The sequence below is a fragment of the Motacilla alba genome, chromosome 27 (genome assembly GCF_015832195.1).
Source record: "Motacilla alba alba isolate MOTALB_02 chromosome 27, Motacilla_alba_V1.0_pri, whole genome shotgun sequence".
NCBI classification, from domain to species: Eukaryota; Metazoa; Chordata; class Aves; order Passeriformes; family Motacillidae; genus Motacilla; species Motacilla alba.
The window spans coordinates 4,738,118-4,759,533 of NC_052042.1; the positions used below are offsets into that span (position 1 = coordinate 4,738,118).

The window sequence follows — 21,416 nt, forward strand, 5'->3', positions numbered from 1 at the left end:
ATCAGCGTTCCCAGGATCCCTTGGGATCAGCGTTCCCGGGATCCCTTGGGATCAGCATTCCCAGGATCCCTCGGGATCAGTGTTCCCGGGATCCCTTGGGATCAGCGTTCCCGGGATCCCTGGGATCAAACAGGGCCAGATTTCCCTGGAAGTGCCCAAGGAACACTGGGACGGGGTCGGTTTCCACACTGGGGATCACGCCCAGATCCAGCCTCGACTATTCCACGATTCCCTGACCCCATCCTGCTCCCGGTGCCCAGTTTTCCCGGGAATGTCAGGCCGGGAAGGCGCCAGATGGGATTTTATAGGAGCCGCTATTCCGTGGTCGGAGCCAGCGGGCGCCGCGAGATTAATTCCGCGAAATTAATTGGGACAAGATTGAAAAGGAAATTAAGGCGCAGCTGAGTGAACATTCCCAACCTTTTCCCTCCTCCTCCTCCTCCTCCTCCTCCTCCTCCTCCTCCTCCTCCTCCTCCTCCTCCTCCCATCGCTGCCTCTCCCTTCGCTTCCCGCATCCTGAATTTATCGGGAAAAGCCCCCGGGATCCGTGGGGTCTGAGCGAGGGATTCGCCACCGGAGCCGCACCTGGAGCCGCTGGAATTCCCGCCGGGATCGCGGGGGGTGGCCCCGAGCTGCTCCCGGTGTCACGCCCGGATGGACGCGGCCTGGGGGGATCCCAGCGCCAGCAATTCCCCAAATTCCCAAAAATGGGGAATGTGCGGGTTTCCAGAGTGGGGTGCAGGACCAGGAGCTGCTCCTTCGACCCCAAAGCAAGTCCCAAATAGGCCCCAATCCCAGTAAAAACCAGTGAAAACCAGTAAAACCCAGTAAAACCCAATAAAACCCAGTAAAACCCAGTAAAAATGAGTAAAAACCAGTAAAAACAGTAAAACCCAGTAAAAACCAGTAAAAACCAGCAAACCCCAGTAAAGACCAGCAAAACCCAGTAAAACCAGTAAAAACCAGTAAAAACCAGTAAAACCCAGTAAAAACCAGTAAAAACCAGTAAAAACCAAATAACCCCCCCTCCTGACATCATTAATTTAATTTTAAATCTCAATTTTGAGTGATTTTAACACCTTTTGGCCTTGGAAATGAGCCCGAATCCCAAAAAATCCCTGCTCCTACCTCGCTGAGGATGAAGTCGCCCCGATGGAAATGGGAAATAAAAAATTCCCAAAAAGTTCCCGAAAAATTCCCCGAAAATTCCGGCTCCTACCTTGCTGAGGATGCGGATGAGGTCGCCCCGTTGGAAGGAGAGCTCGTCGGGGTTGTCCCCGCGGCAGTCCCACAATCCCTGGTAGTAGCTGGAATAATCCCAGTCGGAATTTTCTGGGAAAAAGGGAAAAAAGGCTCAGGTTGGTGAGGGATTGATCGGTGCGGGATCATGGAGGCGATTCCAGAGCCGAAAGTTCTCCTGGAGCTCCTCCAGGACGGGAAAGGCCCCAAATCCACCGGGAATGTTGAATGTCGGGGTTGGGAAACGCCAGGAATTCCATGGAATTCCATCACGGACTCGCTGGCTGAGGGATTGGCGCTCCCCGAAGAGTTTGGTCCCAGTTTTCCAGGAATTCCTTTCACAGGAATTCTCATCCCAGCTCCTTTCCTGCTTCCCAGAGGGACAGGAGGGCGTGGGAGGCATCCCGGGAATACCCGGTGGGATCCTGGGGGGGGTTGGATCCCAAAATTCCTGCGGGATCCCTCCCTGGATTTTTAGGGATAAAAATCCCACCTTAAAAATCCCGAACACCTCCTTTATCCCAGGAAATTTGGGAGATGCCTCCTTATCCCATCGGGAAGAGTCTTCCCAAATTCCACCATTGGGAAGAGTCAAAGCCCGGGAATTCTCCCGTTCTCCACATTTTCCACAGCCCGGGATGCTCCAAAGCGGCCAAAATCCCAAAATATTCCCCACCCCCATCCATATCCCGGGAATCCTTTGGATTGGGATCTCACCCTCCTCGCTCCCGAAATCCTCCTCATCCTCCGGGAATGGCGGCTCCAGCTCCTCATCTGGGGAGGGAAAAAACAGTGGAAAAACCCGGGGAAAACAGCAGGAAAATCAGGGAAAATCCGGGAATGCCGCAGGTCTGGCAGGCCCAGGGCTCTGAGAGAATCCTGGGAATAAAAAATTCCTGGATTGGTGGCGGGGAGAGGAAGTATCGGAGACTTTCATGGAAAACCGGAATGGCTGTGGGCACCGGGAAAAACAAATCCGTGCATTCCGGGTTTGGGACTTTCTGTGGGAAGAGAGGAAAAGGAAATTCCAGAGGGAAAATTCCAGGCTGGGAATGCGAGGAAGGAAGGGGGAATCTGGGAGAAGATTCGGGAAGAGGAGGAGGAAGGGATGGAAGGAATGATCCCAGGGAAAAGGCGGATTCCAGAGGGGCTGGGGAGGCTTGGAAAAATGGGAAGGGAGTGGAGCTGAGTGGAGCATCCCAAATTTCCATCCTCTTCCATGGAAAACCCATTTCCTGTCCCACGGACATCCCCGCCCGCTCCCTGTCCCCTTCCCAGGCACATTCCTGGAGGATTTGGAGCTGGGAAATCCGGGAATGGGATCGAGCAGCTCCTCCCCACCATCCAGGGGTTTTCCCGGAATCAAATCCGACGGATCCAGGGGTTTTCCTGGAATCAAATACGATGGATCCAAGGGTTTTCCTGGAATCAAATCCGATGGATCCAGGGATTTTCCTGGAATCAAATCCGATGGATCCAAGGGTTTTCCTGGAATCAAATCCAATGGATCCAGGGATTTTCCTGGAATCAAATACGATGGATCCAAGGGTTTTTTCTGGAATCAAGCCTGGAAGTGAAGCTCTGCCTTCCCAATCCCACCCAACACTTGGATTCTCCAGGAATGAATCAGAGGCAAAAGCTGGAAAACTTTGGAAAATTCCACTTCTCCCTCCCACCCCACTTTCGGGATCCTCATCCCGGGGGTCCGGAGCTGCCGGCGCATCCCGGGAAGCTTCGGAATCTCTGCGGAGCCGAGTTTTTAATGGAGCAATTTGATTCAATTTTCCAGTCGATAAAATTCCCCGGCAGCGCTCGGCGCTTCCGAACGGACACCTTCACTCCTGATTTAACATTCCCATCGAATCCTTCCCGGGAAATTGGAAAAATTTATCACCTGTGAAATTTTATTTGGCCTCGGCCGCGTCTGTTTTTGTAAAACTTCATTAACGCCGAGGAAATTATCTCTCCGTGGCTTTTCCCGGTTTTTTTATTCCCGTCTCCCGGGTTTTTTTTTTTTTCCCGTGGTTTTTGGTCAGGAGGTAAAGGAGGGAGAAGGGGGCGGAGGGAGGACGGGGCTGGGGCTTTTCCTGGAGTTTCTGGGGGTTTGGGAGGAAGGAAGATCCATGAGTTGGGTTGTCCCGGGAGAGCTGGGAAGCCTAGTCCATGGAAACCCATGGAAATCCTTGAAAAGTCCATGGAAACCCATGAAAACCCATGGAAATGCACGGAAACCCATGGAAATACTTGAAAAACCCATGGAAATCCATGGAAACCCATGGAAATGCACGGAAACCCATGGAAATACTTGAAAAACCCATAGAAATCCATGGAAACCCATGGAAATGCACGGAAACCCATGGAAATGCACGGGAATCCATGGAAACCCATTAAAGTCCTTGAAAAGTCCATGGAAATCCATGAAAACCCATGGAAATGCACGGAAACCCATGGAAATACTTGAAAAACCTGTGGAAATCCATGGAAACCCATGGAAATGCACAGAAATCCATGGAAATGCACGGAAATGCACAAAAACCTGTGGAAAATCATGGAAACCCTTACCAGGCTCCCTCAGGAAAGCCAGAAAACCTAATCCATGGAAATTCATGAAAACCCACAGAAAACACGCGGAAATCCATGGAAATCTACGAAAACCTGTGAACATCCATGAAAATCCTTGAAAAATCCATGCAAATCCATGAAAATCCATGAAAACTCTGAGAGCTGCTCCAGCAGAATCCGCGGATCCAAAATTCCCAGAAAACCAATGTTTGGATTTGGGGAAGTCCATCAAAAGTTTGGAATAAAGAAATGGGATAAAGCCTTGGAATTTTGGGTGGGTTAAAAGCAGAGATGTGGGAATGGCCGAGGTTTCCCGACATTTTTCCAAGGAAAAGTTGGAATTTGGGAGCTCACCTGGCATCACCTCATAGATGTCGTCACCTTCCGGCTCCAGCTCCTCCGGATTCAGGGTGGAATTTTGGGAATTGTTCATGGAATCAGAGCTGTCCCGGTCCTTGGAGAGCTCTTCCTCCTCCTCCTCTTCCTCCTCATCCTCGTCGCAGGGAATCGTCAGAGAGCTGAGGTCTGCCGGGAAAGAGGGAGAAAGGCATGGAAAAGTGGGAATTCTCCCGATTCCAGAGGGGTGGGATTGAGATCCAAATCCTGCGCCCGAGAATGGGCAAAAAAACCAAGGAAAAACCCAAGGAAAGATGGAAAACCCCAGGAAATAACCCCAAAATCACGGATGAATCCTGAAGGGACACAGCCGGGGGGTTCCAGAGGTTCTGGAAAATTCCAGAGGTTTCCAGAGGGTTTCTGGAATTTTCTCTGCCTCCAGCCGGAGCAATTCCCCACAAATCTGGGTGTGGGTGGATGGAAAGCCCCGATCCAGGAAGGAAAATGCTTCCCGAAGATCCCAAAAACCGGGAGCCGCTCCAGACTCACCCCTGAGGAGGAACTGGATCTGCTCCACCCAATCCTGGGCCTCGGCCGGGCTCGGAGCTGTGAACTGCCGGGAGAATCCGTTATCCCGGGATCTGGGATTCGGGGTTTGGGATCAGGGGACAGGGATCCTCCATTCCCAACCCCGGGGCACCAGGAAAAGCCATTCCCGGGATTTATGTCCCGGCTCCAAGTGGGAGCGGAGCACAGCCAGGGTATCCCAGCAAAGCTGGAAAATCTAATCCATGGAAACCCAGGGAAATCCATGGAAACCCATGAAAATCCGCGGAAATCCATGGAAATCCTAGCCAGGCTTTCCCAGGAAAGCTGTCCAGTCTAATCCATGGAAATCCATGGAAATCCATTCCCATTTCTCCCCCGCTATTTGTGTTTCAGCCCTGAAATTCCCATTTTCCCCCCCAAAATCCCCCTTTTTTCTCCCCAAATTCCCACTTCCCCCAAATTCCCATTTTCCTGCCGTTTCCCACCTCATAGGAGCGTTTTCCTGGACAGAGCAGCTGGAAGCAGCATTTTTTCCGGGAATCTTTCCGGAGCTGGGAATGCAGGCGGGCCTGGTAGCGCTCGATGGGAAAGGAGCCTTTGGGCTGCTTGCCTGGAATAGGGAATTGGGCGAAAATTGGGATTTTCCAGCTTTTTTTTCCCACCACTGGATGCGGCTCAGGGGGGGTTTACCCATGGAGGGAAACTGAGGCACACGGCTGGAAAATTCCAGGAAAGGGGAATGCCCAGAAAATTCTGGGGAAAAGAAAGGGATGGGAAACCTGGGAAAGGGAAAATAGCGGGAAATTTCTGGGAAAGAGGAATGGCCTGAAAATTCCCTTTGCTCCGGTGGAAAAAAACCCAAATCTGGCTGGGATTTCCCCTTCCAGGAGCTGGGAATTGTGCTTTTCCATGGCCAAATCCCTCTTTTCCACCCAAAAGTTGGGAATTCTTTTCCCACTCACTTTTCTCGTTGGCGTAGTAGAGGAAATTCCGTTGGGTGAGGACGCACCAGCGCTTGTGCCACTCGGAGCCGAAAAAGCTGGGCTCTGGAAAACGGGAAAAAATGGGAAAAAAATAGGAAAAGTCAGGAAAAATCAGGAAAAGCAGGAATAAGACTCCGTTTTATTTCTTTGGGATGCGTTTCTCATGGATTCGATGCGGCCAGGGAACGCGTTCGGGGTTACGTCTCTGGAAAATGTTGTTAAATCAGAAATTAGCGGGAGTTAAGCCAGGCCTAACTCCGAGCTGAGCTCAGGGAAAAACCAGGAGCTGTTTCTGCCTCTTCCCATCAATAATTCCTGAGAAAATCCCATTAGGGAAGGGAATAATTTGTGGCTTTCACGGGAAAAAGGGAGATAAGGCTGAGGCTGATTCTGAGCCCGGCTCTTATCTCCGCATTAAATGTGGGATGATCCCGAATCCCTGGAGCTTTTCCCGGCTTTTTCTCCTCATTAGTTTTGCCCTCCAGGCCTGGGCCGGGCCTAATTTAATTCCAGGATTTAATTTGGATGCTCTGGAAAAGGGAATGAGCCCGGCAAGGCATTGGAAAAACCTGGAAGCTCCTGCCGGTGGAAATCCGTGGATTTCCTGATTTTTCCTGGGCTTTTTAGGCTGGAAATTTGGGATTTTCCCAGGTGGTAGCCCTGGATCTTCTCCTGGAATTCCAGGTTTTACCTCGGGATCTCTTCTCCAGGTATCCTTGCTTCAAAATATTCCCAGAATCCTGGATGGGCCGTGGGATCTCCTCCAGGCCTGCGGGGAGCAAAGCAAAGGAAAACCTTGGAATTTGCCATTCCCATTCCCACATTCCAAGGTTTCCAGCCCCCTTCTTTGGAGAAGCAGCGTTGGGGGTAGAAATCCCAGTTTATCCCTATCCAGTTGATATTCCCTGGGATTGGGATAGGGAACAGGGTCTTGGAATTCCAGGGTTCAGCAGGGTGAGGCTGGAGCTGCCCTTTTTCCCTGGAATCTGGGTTATGGACATGGAAAGCCCAATTCCCATGGAGGATCTGCCCATGGAATCTCATCCTGGAGCCTGGAAGGGCTCTGCCATTCCCAGCTCATCCCAAAAACCTGGGAATCCTGGGATAGTGGGAGGTGACCCTGGATGAGCTGTAGGATCCCTTCCATCCGAAATTATCCCCTAATAAATCCACATAAAAAATGAAAAACATGGGAATAGAATTATAAAAATATAAAAATCAAAAAATGCGGATCCATAACTTGAAAATCCTTGGAATTCCTTCCCTGTTCCCCAATTCTTCCCTAATCCAAACATTCCGACCCCGACACTGCCCAGCCGAGCCCTCCGTGATCCACAATGAGCCAGAAAATCCTAAATCATTCCCTAATGGAGCGCCCACCCCATCCATCAGCGGGCGGGAATTCATCCCCATTAATTCCCTAATCCATGATAAACTTCCCGTCCTTTCCTGTCCGCGCGGGGACTCCGTAAATCCCGACTTTCGCTCCGGCTCCACCGGAGCGTTCAGGTGTGCTCCGACCATTCCTCGTTAGCCCGACGGCCTCATTTTCCCGGGAACGGCCTTGGCGGCCTCGTTTTCCCAGGAACGGCCTTGGCGGCCTCGTTTTCTGGGAATGGTGAGGCCTTGGAAGCCCCGTTTTCTGTGGAGTGGCCTCGGAGGCCTCATTTTCCTGGGAATGGCCTCACAGGCCTTGTTTTCCGGGAATGGCCTTGGAGGCCTCACTCTGTACGCAGCAAACCTGGGAGCTCTGCAGGCAGCGAACTTGGGAAAAAGTTCGGAATTCCAAGGAAACTTGGGAATTTTGGAGGCAACAAATCTGGGAATTCCAGAGGCAGCAAACTCTGCAGTTCCAGAGGAAACAAATTTGGGAATTCCAGAGTCAAGAAACTCAGGATAACTCCCCGCAGTGGGGCAAATCTAGGGGGGACCCCGCGTTTTTTGGGATTCTGTCCAAGATGACGCTTAGCAGGGCTGGGGAGCAGCTTCCATAAATCCCGGCTCATTCCGGGAACCCGCGGAACGCCGGGATCAGCCCTCTGCCCCCGCATCCGGCTGGGAAGCGCAGCCGGAGCTCGACCGCGGCTTTTCCGCGTTCCCGATAAGGAACTCATCCATCAGGGCCGGGGGAAGGCAGAAGGGCGGGAACGGGGCTGGATTTATCGGGAATGTGTCATTCCCTCCACACGCCCCGCGGGATAAATGGATCCTCCATCATTCCCGGCCGCTCCGCACCTGCGGCCGCGCGCGCTCCGGGATGACCGGAGCCAAGGATTTGATGGATTTTCCCGACTTTAATGAACGTAAACAAACAAAGGAGAGAGGGAAACATCAAATAATTCCCGTGACAGCTCCCAAAAGGAGCCGGGAGAGCGGGCAGCGCTTCCCAAAGGGAGCCGCGTTTGATGTGGGATCGGGATTTGTAAACAGCGGCAGCTCCGGATCGCGCCTTATCCAAATATTTCCCTTTCCCAGCGCCGGCTGAAAGTCGGGATTGACGGCTTTGGACTCTTCAACTTTCAGCTTTCACCCCGCGGCTCCGGAGGGAGAGAGGGAGGGAGGGAGGGAGAGCTCACCCCCCATTCCCGCTGGAATTCGTTCCCTAATTTCCCCTTGGAAAAGCTGATGTGGGGCAGCTGGAGATCAAACTCCCGGAGCTGCTTTCCCCCAGCATTCCCGGTTTTCCAGAGGGTCCCAAGCCCCTCCAAGGACCTCTCGGCCCCCAAGGAGGAGGGAGGGGGAGTGACCTCAATTCCTGCCGGGATTTGTTCCCTAATTCCCCCTTGGAAAAGCTGATATGGGACACCTGGAGATCAAACCGGTCCCGTTCTTCCCACTCATTCCTGGTTTTCCAGAGGGTCCTGAGCCCCTCCAAGGACCCTGCGGCCCCAAAAGGAGCCAGTGGAGGAGGGAGAGAGGGAAGGGGTGGGATGAGCTCCATTCCTGCCGGGATTTATTCCCAATCTCCCCATGGAAAAGCTGATCTGGGGCACCTGGAGATCAAACTGGAGTCGCTCATTCCCGGTTTTCCAGAATTTTCCCATTTTCCTCCAGCCACAGCCCTCATCCATCCCATCTCTTATTTCCATCTGGGTCAGGAGCCATCCATGAATCAATCCCAGAGGGATGAAGCTCCCCCAGCTGTGGATAAACAGGATTTGGGAAGCTGAGCCTTGGGAGCAAATCCCAAATCCCGGTAGGATCCTCCTGTCTGGCCAGTACCTTTTCCTTATTCCCAACAGCGCCAGCAATCCCAGGGAAAATCCCAGATTTTGGGGAGCTGAGGGTGTCACAGAATGGGAATTCCACCTTTAATCCCGAGCTGAAATTCAGGAATAAAAGGAAGGGAATGAAAGGGCCTTTCTGCCATAAATATCCCGGGAATTCCCACTGGCACTCCGGGGTTACATCCCGGCTCTTTAAAAACGTATCCCAAGAAAATCAAGCACCTCCGTCACCTTCCCGGGAATATTTACGGCCTCTGGGAAGGGCTCGCCAGCAGAATTCCCATTTGGAATTGTCCAGGAGCTGGCAAAGGTCAGTGAGGGATGGACGCGGCTGAAGGATTTCTCTCCCGAGATTCCAGGGCCGGGAGATCCCAACCCTGGAGCTGCTCCCAAGGGATTCTCCCGGGGTTTGGGGTCGCGTCCCGGGGCAGGGATTCAGGGAAAGGCCGTGTCATTCCAAGATTTTGCCACAAGGAAGCAGCAGAAGCTCAGGATTGGAGCCGGGAGAGGGAGCGGCCCCGGCGGGAGCGGCGGCGGGGGGGCTGGGATCCCAAATCCCAAATTTCCCATCCCAAAAAGGGGACGGGAACGCCGGCTGGGATCCCAAATCCCAAATTTCCCATCCCGAAAAGGGACTGGGAACACCGGCTGGGATCCCAAATCCCAAATTTCTCATCCCAAAAAGGGGTAGGGAACCTCGGTTAGGATCCCAATTCCCAAATTTTCCATCCCAAAAGGGGCTGTGCTGATCCCTAAAATCCCCGTCCCTGTCCCAGGAGGGTCCAGACCCCCCCTTTTCCCCAGATTCTGTGTTCCCATTCCCACTGGGAATTCCAAAGGAAGCAGAGAGGAGGTTGGCAGGTCCCTGTCCCCATCCCTGTCCCTTTTCCCATCTCCATCCCTGTCCCCATCCCTGTCCCTCCAAACCCCTTTTCCCTGATTTTAGGGTGGCAGCGCCGTGCCCCATTCCGCTTAGGAATTCCAAGGGAAGCGGATGGGGGTTGGCAGGCCCCTGTCCCCATCCCTGTCCCTTTTCCCATCCCACCCCGGTCCCCCCAAACCCCTTTTCCCATTTTCGGGGTGGCCGCTCCGTGCCCCATTCCCGCTGGGAAACCCGCGGGAAGCTCCGGCCCCGCTGCCTCCCTTTCCCTCTCCTGACCTCATCGCTTTTCCCCCCCCTCTCCAAAAGTGCTGAGCGCGGCTTTCCCGGGAATTATTTATCCGCGGGAGAAATGATTAAAAAAATTATTGGGAGAAAAAGGGGAGATAAAACAAAACATCGATCGCCGCGGCCGCATCCGCCTCTGGGAACGCTGGGAAGTGACAGCGGATAAAGGATGGCGGGGCTGGAAAAACAGGGAACTGCTTTTTATGGCAGCTCGGATCCCCACAAAGCCATAAATCTGGGATGTGATGGATCGGGAGAAAAGCTCCAAATGGGGTGGGATCAGAGCTCCGGACCCCAAATCCAGGTGGGATCAGAGCTCCGGGACCCCAAATCCAGGTGGGATCAGGGTTCCAGGACCCCAAAAATCACAGCTAGATCAGGATTTTGGGATCCAGGGGGAGTATTCAGCCCCCATCCCAAAATCCTGGTTGGATCAGGGTTCCGGGACCCCAAATTCCTGGTGGGATCAGGGTTTTGGGATCCAGGGGGGACATTGGGACCTTATCTCTAAATCCAGGTGGGATCAGAGCTCCAGGACCCAGATTCCAGGTGGGATCAGGGTTTTGGGATCCAGGGGGGACATTGGGACCTTATCTCTAAATCCAGGTGGGATCAGGGCTCCAGGACCCCAAATCCTGGTGGGATCAGAGCTCCAGGAGCCAGATTCCAGGTGGGATCAGGGTTTTGGGATCCAGGGCGGACATTGGGCCCATACCCTAAATTCCCGGGATTTGGGATTGAACAGAACCCCAGGAATGGGATCCCGAGGGAACGCAGCCCCTTCCCAGCCCGGATCTGATCCCAAACTTTCCCCTCGGGGCCGTTCCCTCACTCCCTCATTCCCTGGGAAGGGAGGGACAGGAACATCACCGGGAATTTGTAACGCCGCGCGCGGAGCTGACATTTATGGGGAATGGGGAAAGCGAGGATTTTATTGCTCTCTCCGTCAAAACCCGCGGCTCCAGCCGAGGCCCGGGAAACGCGGGATCGATATCCCGGCCTTTAATATCATCCCAGAAAACCAAAAAGAATCATTATCCCGTTATTTTTATTATGGAGTTACAGCTGAAAAATGGGGCCCGGGTGCTTTCCATTTCCTTGGCGGTTTTTACGGGGTTTTTTTGGGTTTTTTTCTGGTTTTTTCCCTCCCCTGCTGCCTCTGGATCAAACCCGGCCAGGATGGGAAGCAGGATTTGGGTGGGGATGGGAAGGTTCTGCTCCAGGATGGGATTTTGGGAGCCCCACAGGTCCAGGATGGGGATTCTGGGAGCCCCGGAGTTCCGGGATGGAATTTTGGGAATCCCAGAGATTCCCACAGCTCTGAGATGGGGATTTTGGGAGTCCCAAATCTCCGGGATGGGATTTTGGGAGCCTCAGGGTTCCGGGATGGGATTTTGGGAGTCCCAAATCTCCAGGATGGGATTTTGGGAGCCTCAGGGTTCCGGGATGGGATTTTGGGAGATCCAAAGCCCTGGGATGGGATTTTGGGAGCCTCAGGGTTCCGGGATGGGATTTTGGGAGATCCAAACCCTCCTGACCCTTGGAAAGAAAAACTCATCCCCACAAAGTCCCGGACTGGGAGCAGATTCCCAGCGGGACAGAATTCCCGGTGTCCTGCCCGGGCCTTGGTGGTGTCACCGCTGCTGTCCCCATCTCCCCGCCAGTCACACCTGGATTCCTGGGATTTAGGGAATGGGGGAACACCGGGAGAGCCGAATCCTCAACTCCACTTCGGAGCCAGGGATGAGACGGATCTGGGATGGTTCCTGGGATCCATCCCACGATCCCACCTCCCATTCCAGCTGCTGGGAGGCCGGGACTGGGACAGGAAATCTCAGCCTGGAGCACGTTTGGGACATGCGGATCCCCGGGATTTATGGAATGGCGGAACACGGAGCCAACACCTCCACCTCCCTCTGGAAACAGATGGTTTCCAGGATCCATCCCATGATCCCAGCTTCTTCCAGCCTCCCCGGGGGTCCCTGCAGTGCCTGGAACGCCGGGATCGGGGCGGTGAATCCCAGCCTGGAGCAGCATCCCGGCAATCCCCGGGAATCCTCTCCGTGCCCTCCTCATTATCCCATTCCCAGCGGGAAGTTCTGAGCTCCTTCCCGGCTCCCGCTATAAAAAAGTGATGGATGGCCGGGAAAGCTCCGGGAGTTCATCCATTCTCCCATTAAATTTTCCTTTAATTGGTCCCGGAGTCAATCAGGAACTCGCCGGGCAGTGAATTAAGGAAAAGCAAAAGGGAAAATCCACCGAGCGGGGGGAGTCTTTGTGCTGTTCCTGGGTTAAAAAAGGCTGGATTTGCTTCCAGAGGGGCTGGAATTCCACACCGGGGGGTCCCGCATGGATTGAGGGATCTCCAGGAGCAGGGAATCAGCCGAGGGCTGCCAAATCACCAGAAAATCCTTGGAAAACGCGAGGGAATCTGGGCGGGAGCGACAATAAAGGGACGGGAAGGGGAGGATGGGAAGGGTGGATAATGAATCCGTGATATTTCCTGGGACTGGGACGGCATTCCCGAGGCATGGAAAGCTCTGGGAATACACAGCAGGAATTCCTGGATTGGCTGGGAAGGGCTGGGGCAAAGCCAAGAGCAGCACTTGGAAGAGCCTGGAGACCCATCCCGAGTTTTCTGGGAATACCCGAGGAAGGACCAAGTGGCCATGGAGAATTCCTAAAATTCCTTTGGAAACCTGGAGAGGGGAAAGCTGGGATGGGCCATTCCGGGCCATTCCGGAGATATTCCAGAGTCACTCCAGGCCCATCCCCACAGGACTCCAACTCCTTCATCCCTTTGCCAATAGATCCAAAGTTTGGGATTGACACATCTCAACCCTACCTGAGCCAGGGCAGGATTTTCCCTCCTGGAATGTTCTTCTGTTCCCCACTTCCTCCCTTTTTTAATGGAATTTCAGAGTGGGATCAAACCTCTCCCTGCTCTCCACTCACCTCACACCCCTTCCCACCCCTCCATCCCTCAGGAACACCGGGATCAGCTCCATTGCCCCTTCCAGGAGCCCTGGGATCAGCTCCATCCCTTGGGAACACCAGGATCAGCTCCATTCCCCCTTCCAGGAGCGCCGGGAACAGCTCCATTCCCCCTTCCAGGAGTGCCAGGAACAGCTCCATTCCCCCTTCCAGGAGCGCCAGGAACAGCTCCATTCCCCCTTCCAGGAGCCCTAAATCTCCCGGCAGGAGATTTACGATTCCCATTCCCGTTCTTTACTGCAAATCCAATCGGGCAGTAATGGTGGAACACGGGAACGCCGTCACCCAGGGCTGATGGCTCCCATAAAACCGATGTCATTCCAAACGGATGAGTTTATAAACGGGAACAAACCCTCGGCGCTGACAGGAACATGAAACCCATTCACCATTTAAACGCTTCCCATTTTTTATCCCGAGGATTCGCGGCTGCCGGGGAATGCGGCGCGCGGCCGCGGGGAGGGGATGGGCTCGGGATCCTAAACCGGGCTTAAAACCACCCTGGACCTGCTCAGTCCCCAGCAGGATTTATCCACTTCCACTTTGGAAAAGCTCCGGGTGACCCCAAGATGCCATAAACCCCGAAGGCAGGCCTAAAACCAGCCCCCAAACCAGCCCTAAAATCAGGCCTAAAACCAGCCCCAAAACCAGCCCTAAAATCAGGCCTAAAACCAGCCCCCAAACCAGCCCTAAAATCAGGCCTAAAACCAGCCCCAAACCAGCCCTAAAATCAGGCCTAAAACCAGCCCCAAAACCAGCCCTAAGACCACCTTGGATCTCAGTATCGAGCAGGATTTATCCCTTTTCCACTCTGGAAAATCTCCCAGTCACCCCAAGGTCCCCAAAATCCTAAACCCAGCCCTAAACCCAGCCCTGGACCTGCCCAGCATCCAGCAGGATTTATCCCTTTCCCACTCTGGAAAGGCTCCCAGCAATCCCGAAGGATCCCGCGATTATCGCCATGGCGACGGGCGCGGATCCGTCCCCGCTCCAGGTGTGTTTGGATTGCTCCTCCCGGAGATTTTCCGGGGCTCTTTCGGCACCTCCTCATTTCCCGGAGCAAATATTTATGGAATATTGTCCTGGAGCTGAGGGGGAGAAAGGGGGAGAGCTCCACCTGCTCCCAGGAATCCGTGGTGGTTTCCTCTGCGATAATTTGCTGGAAAACCAGGGGAAATCCCAAACAGGGAATGGTGGAATGGTTTGGGATGGAAGGGCCTTAAATCCCATCCTGTTCCCATCCCATTCCAAGGGCAGGGACAATTCCCGTTGTCCCAGGGTGCTCCAACACGGCCTGGGAGAATTCCAAGGATCCAGGGGCTCCCAAAATCCCACCTGAACTCCTCCTTTTCCACTTGGAACAAGTCCCCTGTGTCCTGTCATCCCAATTCCCGATGAAAACATCCGGGATATCTCCCCAAAGGATGGGAGCGTCCCTGCCTGGTGCTGGATCCCAGGAAATGCCAGAAAATCCGATTTTTCCCTCTCCAATGATGGATTTTCTCCTTCTGGAAAACTGGGATGACACCAGAGAGCTTCTCCTGGGAAGGACCTGATGATCCCAAGCACCAGGGGGCAAACAGACGGAATTTTTCCCTGGTATTCCAGGAATTAAAATGGGAATGAAAACAGCCGGAATTTTTCCCTGTCATTCCAGGAATTAGGCTGGGAATGATCCTCGATCAGCCAGATCCAGGTCTTTTCCTTGGGAAAAGGGAGCGGGAATATCTTTGACTCCATGGGAGGATTCCTTTGGAGAGATTCGTGATCCCTGAGGATCCACGGAATCATGGAATGGGATCGGGATGGGAGCAACCCCCACACCCAGAATCCCAGAATTCCAGGAATTGCGAACCCTCAGGGATCTCCTTCCAACCCCCTCCCACCAGAGCAGGCTCAGACCATTGATCCATGGATAAAACCATGGAAAACCGGGAAAAAGAGAGGGAAAAAAATTCCCATATAAATATCCCTGAGCCGACTTTTCCAGACCCGGCCGTCCCAGATCTGGGGGCGTTCCCGGTGCCCACGGATCCCACCGGGATCTCCTCCCTTCCTTCCTTCCTTCCTGCCCTGCGAACAGCCTGGAATCCCATCCCAAAGGGAAGGAAGTGCCACCGGAGCCTCCGGCCCTAAATCCGCGCCCATCCCAGGGAAATTCCAGAGCCGGGAACGTTTCCTCCTTCCCCGAGCAAATTCCGAGCCTTTGTCTCCATCCTTGTTTTTATTGGGAATGGGAGCAGCCCCTTCCCTAAAAACCCCATTCCCACCCCAAAAAAAACAGGAAAAGCTGGAGCCCCTGGATCCCATCCCGGGAAAACCTCTGGAATATTTGTAGCAGGGATCGCAAAATTCTGGGATTATTTAAGGCCCCTAATTAATAACAATTAATTAATAACAGGCTGGCATTAATTAGGACAAGCAGCCTCCGCTTCCAAGAGTTTCCCAAAGGTTTTTCCCGTCCTGCCAAGGGAGTGGATGTCCTGGGATGGTTTTGCCTGGGATTTAGAGGGATCCGGGACAAAAACGGGGAATTTGGAGGAGGGATTGAGCTGAAATCCGGGATTTGGGATGCTCCAGCTCCTTCCCACATTGCAGGAACGCAGGAACCTGGGAATCATCCCTAAATCCCTTTTTTTTTAGGGGACCGAGGCTCAGTTTTCCCACCCCAAACCAGGAACACGCCAAAAAACCCTGGGAATTTTTCCAGGCTCATCCCTTGAATATTTAACCAAGCCATTTTTTAAGGAAAAGCTCCAATCCCGAGGGATGGATTTTTATCCTTTTCCATGTGGGAGCCGATGTTTTCCAGGATGAACGGCCCCTGTTTTCCCAAGCCTTCAAATCCCACTAAATTTCCGTTTCCCTGGAAGAACTCCGCAGAATCCCATAAAATTTGATTTATCCGCCTGCGTGAGCCGCACGGAACCGCAATTTCCAGGATAAATGCCGGGTGTAAATTGTTGTTTATGTCGGATTCCGACCGGCTTTACGAGTTTCCCCGAGAAAACGGGATCTTCCCGCCTTTATCTCTTCCGTCGGAGCCTCCCCTGCCCACGGAGAAGTTCTCAGGATTGGGGGCTCGGCCAGGAATCCCCTTTTTCCTACTTTTTTTCCTGGGGGGATCTGTGGGAGCTCTGGGATTTGGGGTCGGTTTAAATCAGGAGAATTTTAAGGGAATTCCCGGTGCCGTTCCCAGGGTTTTCGTTCAAGGATCCACCAGGATTGTCTGGAAAATCCTGGCTGGGAAAACGCTCATTCCCATCCAAAGTTTGGGCACAGCAAAGGCAGAATTCCTTGGGAATGAGGGTGGGAAAAGGCACTCATTCCCACCCTCATTCCCACCCAAAATCCTCAGCCAGCGGAGAATCCCTCAGGAATGTGGCTGGAGAAAACCCTGAATTCCCACCCAAATCCCTGTCACAGCCAGCGGAGAATCCCTCAGGAATTCCATAGGAAAAGCCCCTCATTCCCACCCAAAATCCAGCCCCAAAGAGCAGAGAATCCCTCGGAAATCTTCCTGGAATGCCGGGATGGGAAACAAAATGGGACAACCCCCCGAAATCCTGGGAAAAGCAAATCCCAAAAGCTTCCGTGCCACGGGAATCACCCAAAGCCCTTTCTATGGGGACGCCAATCCATCCTTCCCCCGCTTCCGGAGGGAAGGGATCCAACCCATTCCCTGGATTCTCCCAAAAAAAATCCTCACCACAGCACAACCCCCAAATCCAAGGCAACTTTTCCTCTAGCGGAAAGCCGGGAAAAGGTCAGGGAGCGGGAAAAATAATAAGATTTTCTAACGGCTTCCTTCGGAGCAAAATATTATCCGTTCTCCCGCTTTTTTTCCGGCTTTTATGGAAGGAGATTCTGCCAATTCCAAAGAAAAAGGAGGATTAAAATGAGCTTCTGCACCTTCGGGGGCCCATTTGGAAGTTTTACTGTACGGAGCTGACAGGAAAAATCGGGAATTAATATCCCGGAGCCGCTTCCGAGCTGCAATAGCAATTATTGGACTCCGTGTCCCTGGATAAATAATGGGGCCATTCTGCTAATTAGCTCCGACGATCCCGGCTCCGTGGAAATCCTCCCCCGCCCGGAAAAACAACGCCGAGTTTTTGGGAATGGCGGCTTTTTCCACCTGGGAAAATGGGGGGGAAATGGTGGAAAAATGGGGGGGAAATGGTGGGAAAATCCAGGAGTCGTTGCCATGTTTGGGTGTAGAACGGGAGGTGTTGGTGGAAAAATTGGGAATGTTGATCGGGAATTGAAAATGTCACGGATTCCTGATTCCCACTCCGTGGAAATCCTACCCTGCCCGGAAAACCAGTTCTGGGTTTTTGGGAATGGCGGCTTTTTCCACCTGGAGAAATGGTGGGGAAATGGTGGAAAAATGGGGGTGAAATGGTGGAAAAATCCAGGAGTTGTTCTCATGTTTGGGTGTAGAACGGGAGGTGTCGGTGGAAAAATCAGGAATGTTGACAGGGAGTTGAAAATGTTATGGATTGTCGGTTATTCCTAATGAAATTATCCCGGTGATTCCCGCTCCCGTGGGACTCCATTAATTCCAGAGGTGTTAACTGGGACCAGAGCTCGGAATTAATTAATCAATCAATCAATCAATCAGCGTTGCAGGATGGTTTTCCCACTTCAAATCCTGGCTTTTTGCATTATTCCCTAATTATTTTCCAGCCTTGGGATTGCAACAGGAGCTGCTGTTCTCCGGCGTATCCCGATTTATCCCAAGGAGAAATGGGGTCTCCATCTCCAGCCCATCCTCAGCCCCCAAATTCCCGGGATCCGACACTCCTGGGGATTGCAGCCTCATCCCGAATATTCCAAAGTTAAAATACCGAATCCTCGGATTTTTCCGGATGGTAAATCCCTTTTTTCCACTTTTTCCCCATGTCCCATCCACCCTGGAATTTCCATAGGATCAGATCCCACTCCAAATGCTTCTTGGGATTATTGGGATCGTATTCCAAGCTCCCTGAACTCCCAATAACCTGCTAATCCCTGGGATTATCCCAAATCCACCTTTTCCAGAGGGTTTGGAGCAGAGAAGCAACATTTTATCCCAAAAACTCCTTTTTTTTTTTTTTTTTTTTTAAACCCTTGATGATCCAAGAAATTCCAGACGCTGAAAAATTCCTGGCTCATTCCATGCTTGGAATTCGAGTACATCCTTACTCCCTCCCCAGCCCATCCAGACCTGCCAAAATTCCCAGATCCCAAATCCCAAATCCCACATCCCGTGTCCCAAATTCTGCACCCCAGTCCCGTACCCCAATCCCATATCCCAAATTCCTAATCCAAAATCCTGTATCCCAATCCTGTGTCCTGGTTCTGTGTCTCAAACGCCGTGTCCCACGTCCCATATCCCTCCTCCTGTATTCCACATCCCTCTTCCCAAATCCCGTATCCCGGTCCCGTATCCCAAAACCAGTATCCCAATTCCATATCCCAAATCCCGTATCCCAAATCCCGTATCCCAAATGCCGTATCCCAAATCCCATATCCCGAATATCCCGGTCCCTCCCGGCTCCGCAGGCAGGGGGCAGTGGCGCCATTTCCCGGAGAACATTCCCAGCTGGAAATCTCCAAAGCGGGAGGAGGAGAAGGGCCTGGAATGAACCCCCCCCAAAACCACCGGGAATTCTCTCCCTCCGTGGATCATCCAACCCCAAAAATCCCTCAGCGGGACAGGGACGGAGCCAATCCCTGAGAAAATCTGGGAATGGGAATTGGATGTGCCGGGGTTCCACCCCGTTCCCAGAAAACCATGGATCAGGGACTCCAAGTGGAGCCTCCAATTCCCTCCCATTCCAAGAATTCCTCTGTTTTTCCAAAGGCCCCGTTGGAAAACCCCACAAATCCAAGGATCCACGGGGGGAAATCCCCTGGGAAAGCTGTTCCCACTCCGATATTCCAAGGAAATGAACGACCTTGGGAATAACTCCCTTATCCCTCCTTGGACCCTCATTCCCGGGAACTGGAATTCCCAGGGATGGCATTCCCTGCTCCCGCCGTGTTTTTGGGATCCGCGCTGCCTCCTCCCCCTCTCCTGGTGCTTTTCCCGGTGTTCCTGGGGCTGAATCCCAGCAGGAATTCCCGGCTCCGTTCCGTGGGGAGAATTCCCTGACCCTTCTCTCCCCTCAGCCAGAAAACCAGGAATTCATCCCCACGCCTCTCCCGCTGGGCTCGGATCCTCAGGATTTGGTTTTTCCCTGCCCATTCCAAAGGCCGGGAAAAACTGGGAAAAGCCATTCCCAAGGATTGGTTATTCCCAATCCCAATCCAAAGGGACGCGTCAGGAGGAGAATCCCGAACTCGGGAATTCTGGGAAAACTCCCGGGTGGGATCCAACAGCATCAAAATTGCTGAGATAGACCTGGGAAAAACTGGGATGGTACAGGGATCGAGGGATGCAGGGATCGGGAAGAGGGAAAATGAGCAGGGAATTCCGGATCCAGAAGCAGGGATGCAACAAATACACTGAATTTTTAGGGAGAGAATCCCAGATCCTGAGGGTTCAAGAATTCCCAAGAATCCTGGGACCGTGAAAATCCCAGATCCCGAAGGTTCAGGAATTCCTGAGGATCTTGGGAACTTCAGAATCCCAAAGGTCCAAGAATTCCCAAGGACCCTGGCACATTTAGAATCCCAAACCCTGAAGATGAAAGAATTCCAGGAAAACCTCACTCCAGCCCTTCCCAGAAAACAGAATCCCGGATTTTTCCCACCCCAAATCCACCTTCTTTCCCAAATACGGGATGGGATTTCTCTGTGTGTTCACCTTTCCCAAAAAAGTGGGTGCTCTTTCCCATAAAAACCCTTTCCCTTCAAACTTCCTCTGGAAAAGCAGGGGAAAAGCTGGATTTTCCCATTTTTTTCCTGGATTTATTCCTCGATTATTTTTAATGGGAATTAATCATTCCTGTGGGATCAGGGCTGGAAAATCCCTCTCCCTTGCCCCAAGCCGAACCCTTTTCTTTTTGTTGTTTCCTTCCCATTTCCCATCAGAATTCCGTGGGTTTGACTGATTTTCCCTTAAAACCCTTCCCAAATCCCCCCAAACCCGGACCGGGAGCTCCAGACCCGTGCAGTTGCCAAGGAAAATCCGGCAGCGTTCCCAATCCTTCCTAGAATTCCCAATAAAAGCCGAGGCCGTGAACTCCAGGCGGGAATGGCCTGGATTTGACCGCGGGATGACCTCGCCCGACGGACACCGGCACCATCCGTCCTTTTTTACAGCATTCCCATTTTTTTTCCCTTGGAAAACGGATCCCTAAAGCATCCCTGACCCTGCCCTGGGCGCCGGGAATTCATCCTGGGAAAAAGGGACGGCTGCTCTTTCACACAGCCCCCGGATTCCTGGGAGAATTCCGGGAGAATCCTGGAAAAAAAAAAGGGGAAAAGCGGATGTGGAGCTCGGCTAAAAAAGGGAAGAGGGGAATCTCAGATCTCCTTCTGTTTCCCACTGCTGGAATTTGGGGTTTTCCCAAATAAATGTTCAAAATCCTGATTTAAATATTCCTAAGTATTCCCAAATATTCCCAAATAACCCTGTATAAATGTCCCTAAACATCCCAAAAAATCTCTATTTAAATATCCCCAAATATTCCTAAATGTCCTTAAATATTCCCAAACATTCCTATGTAAATATTCCTAAATATCCCTAAATATCCCCAGATATCCCCTTTTGAATATTCACAAATATCCCTAAATACCCTTAATAAAATATCCTTAAAGATCCCTTTTAAAATATTCCTAAACATTCCTAAGTATCCCAATTTAAATATCCCCAGATATTCCCAAATATCCCAAATTAAACATCCCTAAAAACCCCTGAATTGCCCCGAATATCCTGATTTAAATATCCCTGACTATCCCTCAATTTTTGTGAATATCCCAATTTAAATATCCCCAAATATTCCGATCAAAATCCGGGATTTTTGGGATCAGCAGGAGAATCCCCCTGGACGGGTTCCGTTCCCAGCCCCGCTGACTCTGGGAGTTGCCGTTTCCAAGGCCCGTTCCCTTCCCTCCCGCCGGATTCCCGGGAATCGCTCCGCGGGGATCCCGGTTAATGGCCGGGGTCACTGGGGATCCCATCTTGGGGCTCTCTCCGTGCTTTTTCCATGGGTTTTCCCTTCCCGCCGGGAGCCGCCGGAGCTCTTGGGAGTCGTTAACGGCGTCCCCATCCGGCTCCGCTTCCCCAGGAACTCGTGGAGTATTCCATGGGAAAGCCTGAAATCTGGGAAGGGCTTCCTCAGATTCCTCCTCTTCCTCAGGAATGGGGGGAGAGAGGGAATTCCGAGGAAGGGGCAAAGAGGGGAATTCGCTCTGGATTTGGGATCCAGG

The 21,416-nt window shown here is 52.5% G+C and overlaps 1 protein-coding gene across 1 annotated transcript in view; it reads right to left on the reverse strand.

Annotated features, from left to right (window-relative positions):
* Window positions 1-1,029: 1,029 nt before the first annotated feature.
* Window positions 1,030-21,416, reverse strand: part of SKAP1 (src kinase associated phosphoprotein 1) — a 44,435-nt gene continuing 24,048 nt past the window's right edge. Inside the window, exons 3-9 of the mRNA XM_038163431.1 lie at window positions 6,361-6,438; window positions 5,649-5,732; window positions 5,172-5,296; window positions 4,687-4,750; window positions 4,156-4,326; window positions 1,957-2,013; window positions 1,030-1,332 (exon numbers count right to left, since the gene is read on the reverse strand). Of these exons, the coding sequence (XP_038019359.1) occupies window positions 1,073-1,332; window positions 1,957-2,013; window positions 4,156-4,326; window positions 4,687-4,750; window positions 5,172-5,296; window positions 5,649-5,732; window positions 6,361-6,438 (839 nt within the window). The 3' untranslated portion in view covers window positions 1,030-1,072. The remainder of the gene's footprint in view (window positions 1,333-1,956; window positions 2,014-4,155; window positions 4,327-4,686; window positions 4,751-5,171; window positions 5,297-5,648; window positions 5,733-6,360; window positions 6,439-21,416) is intronic.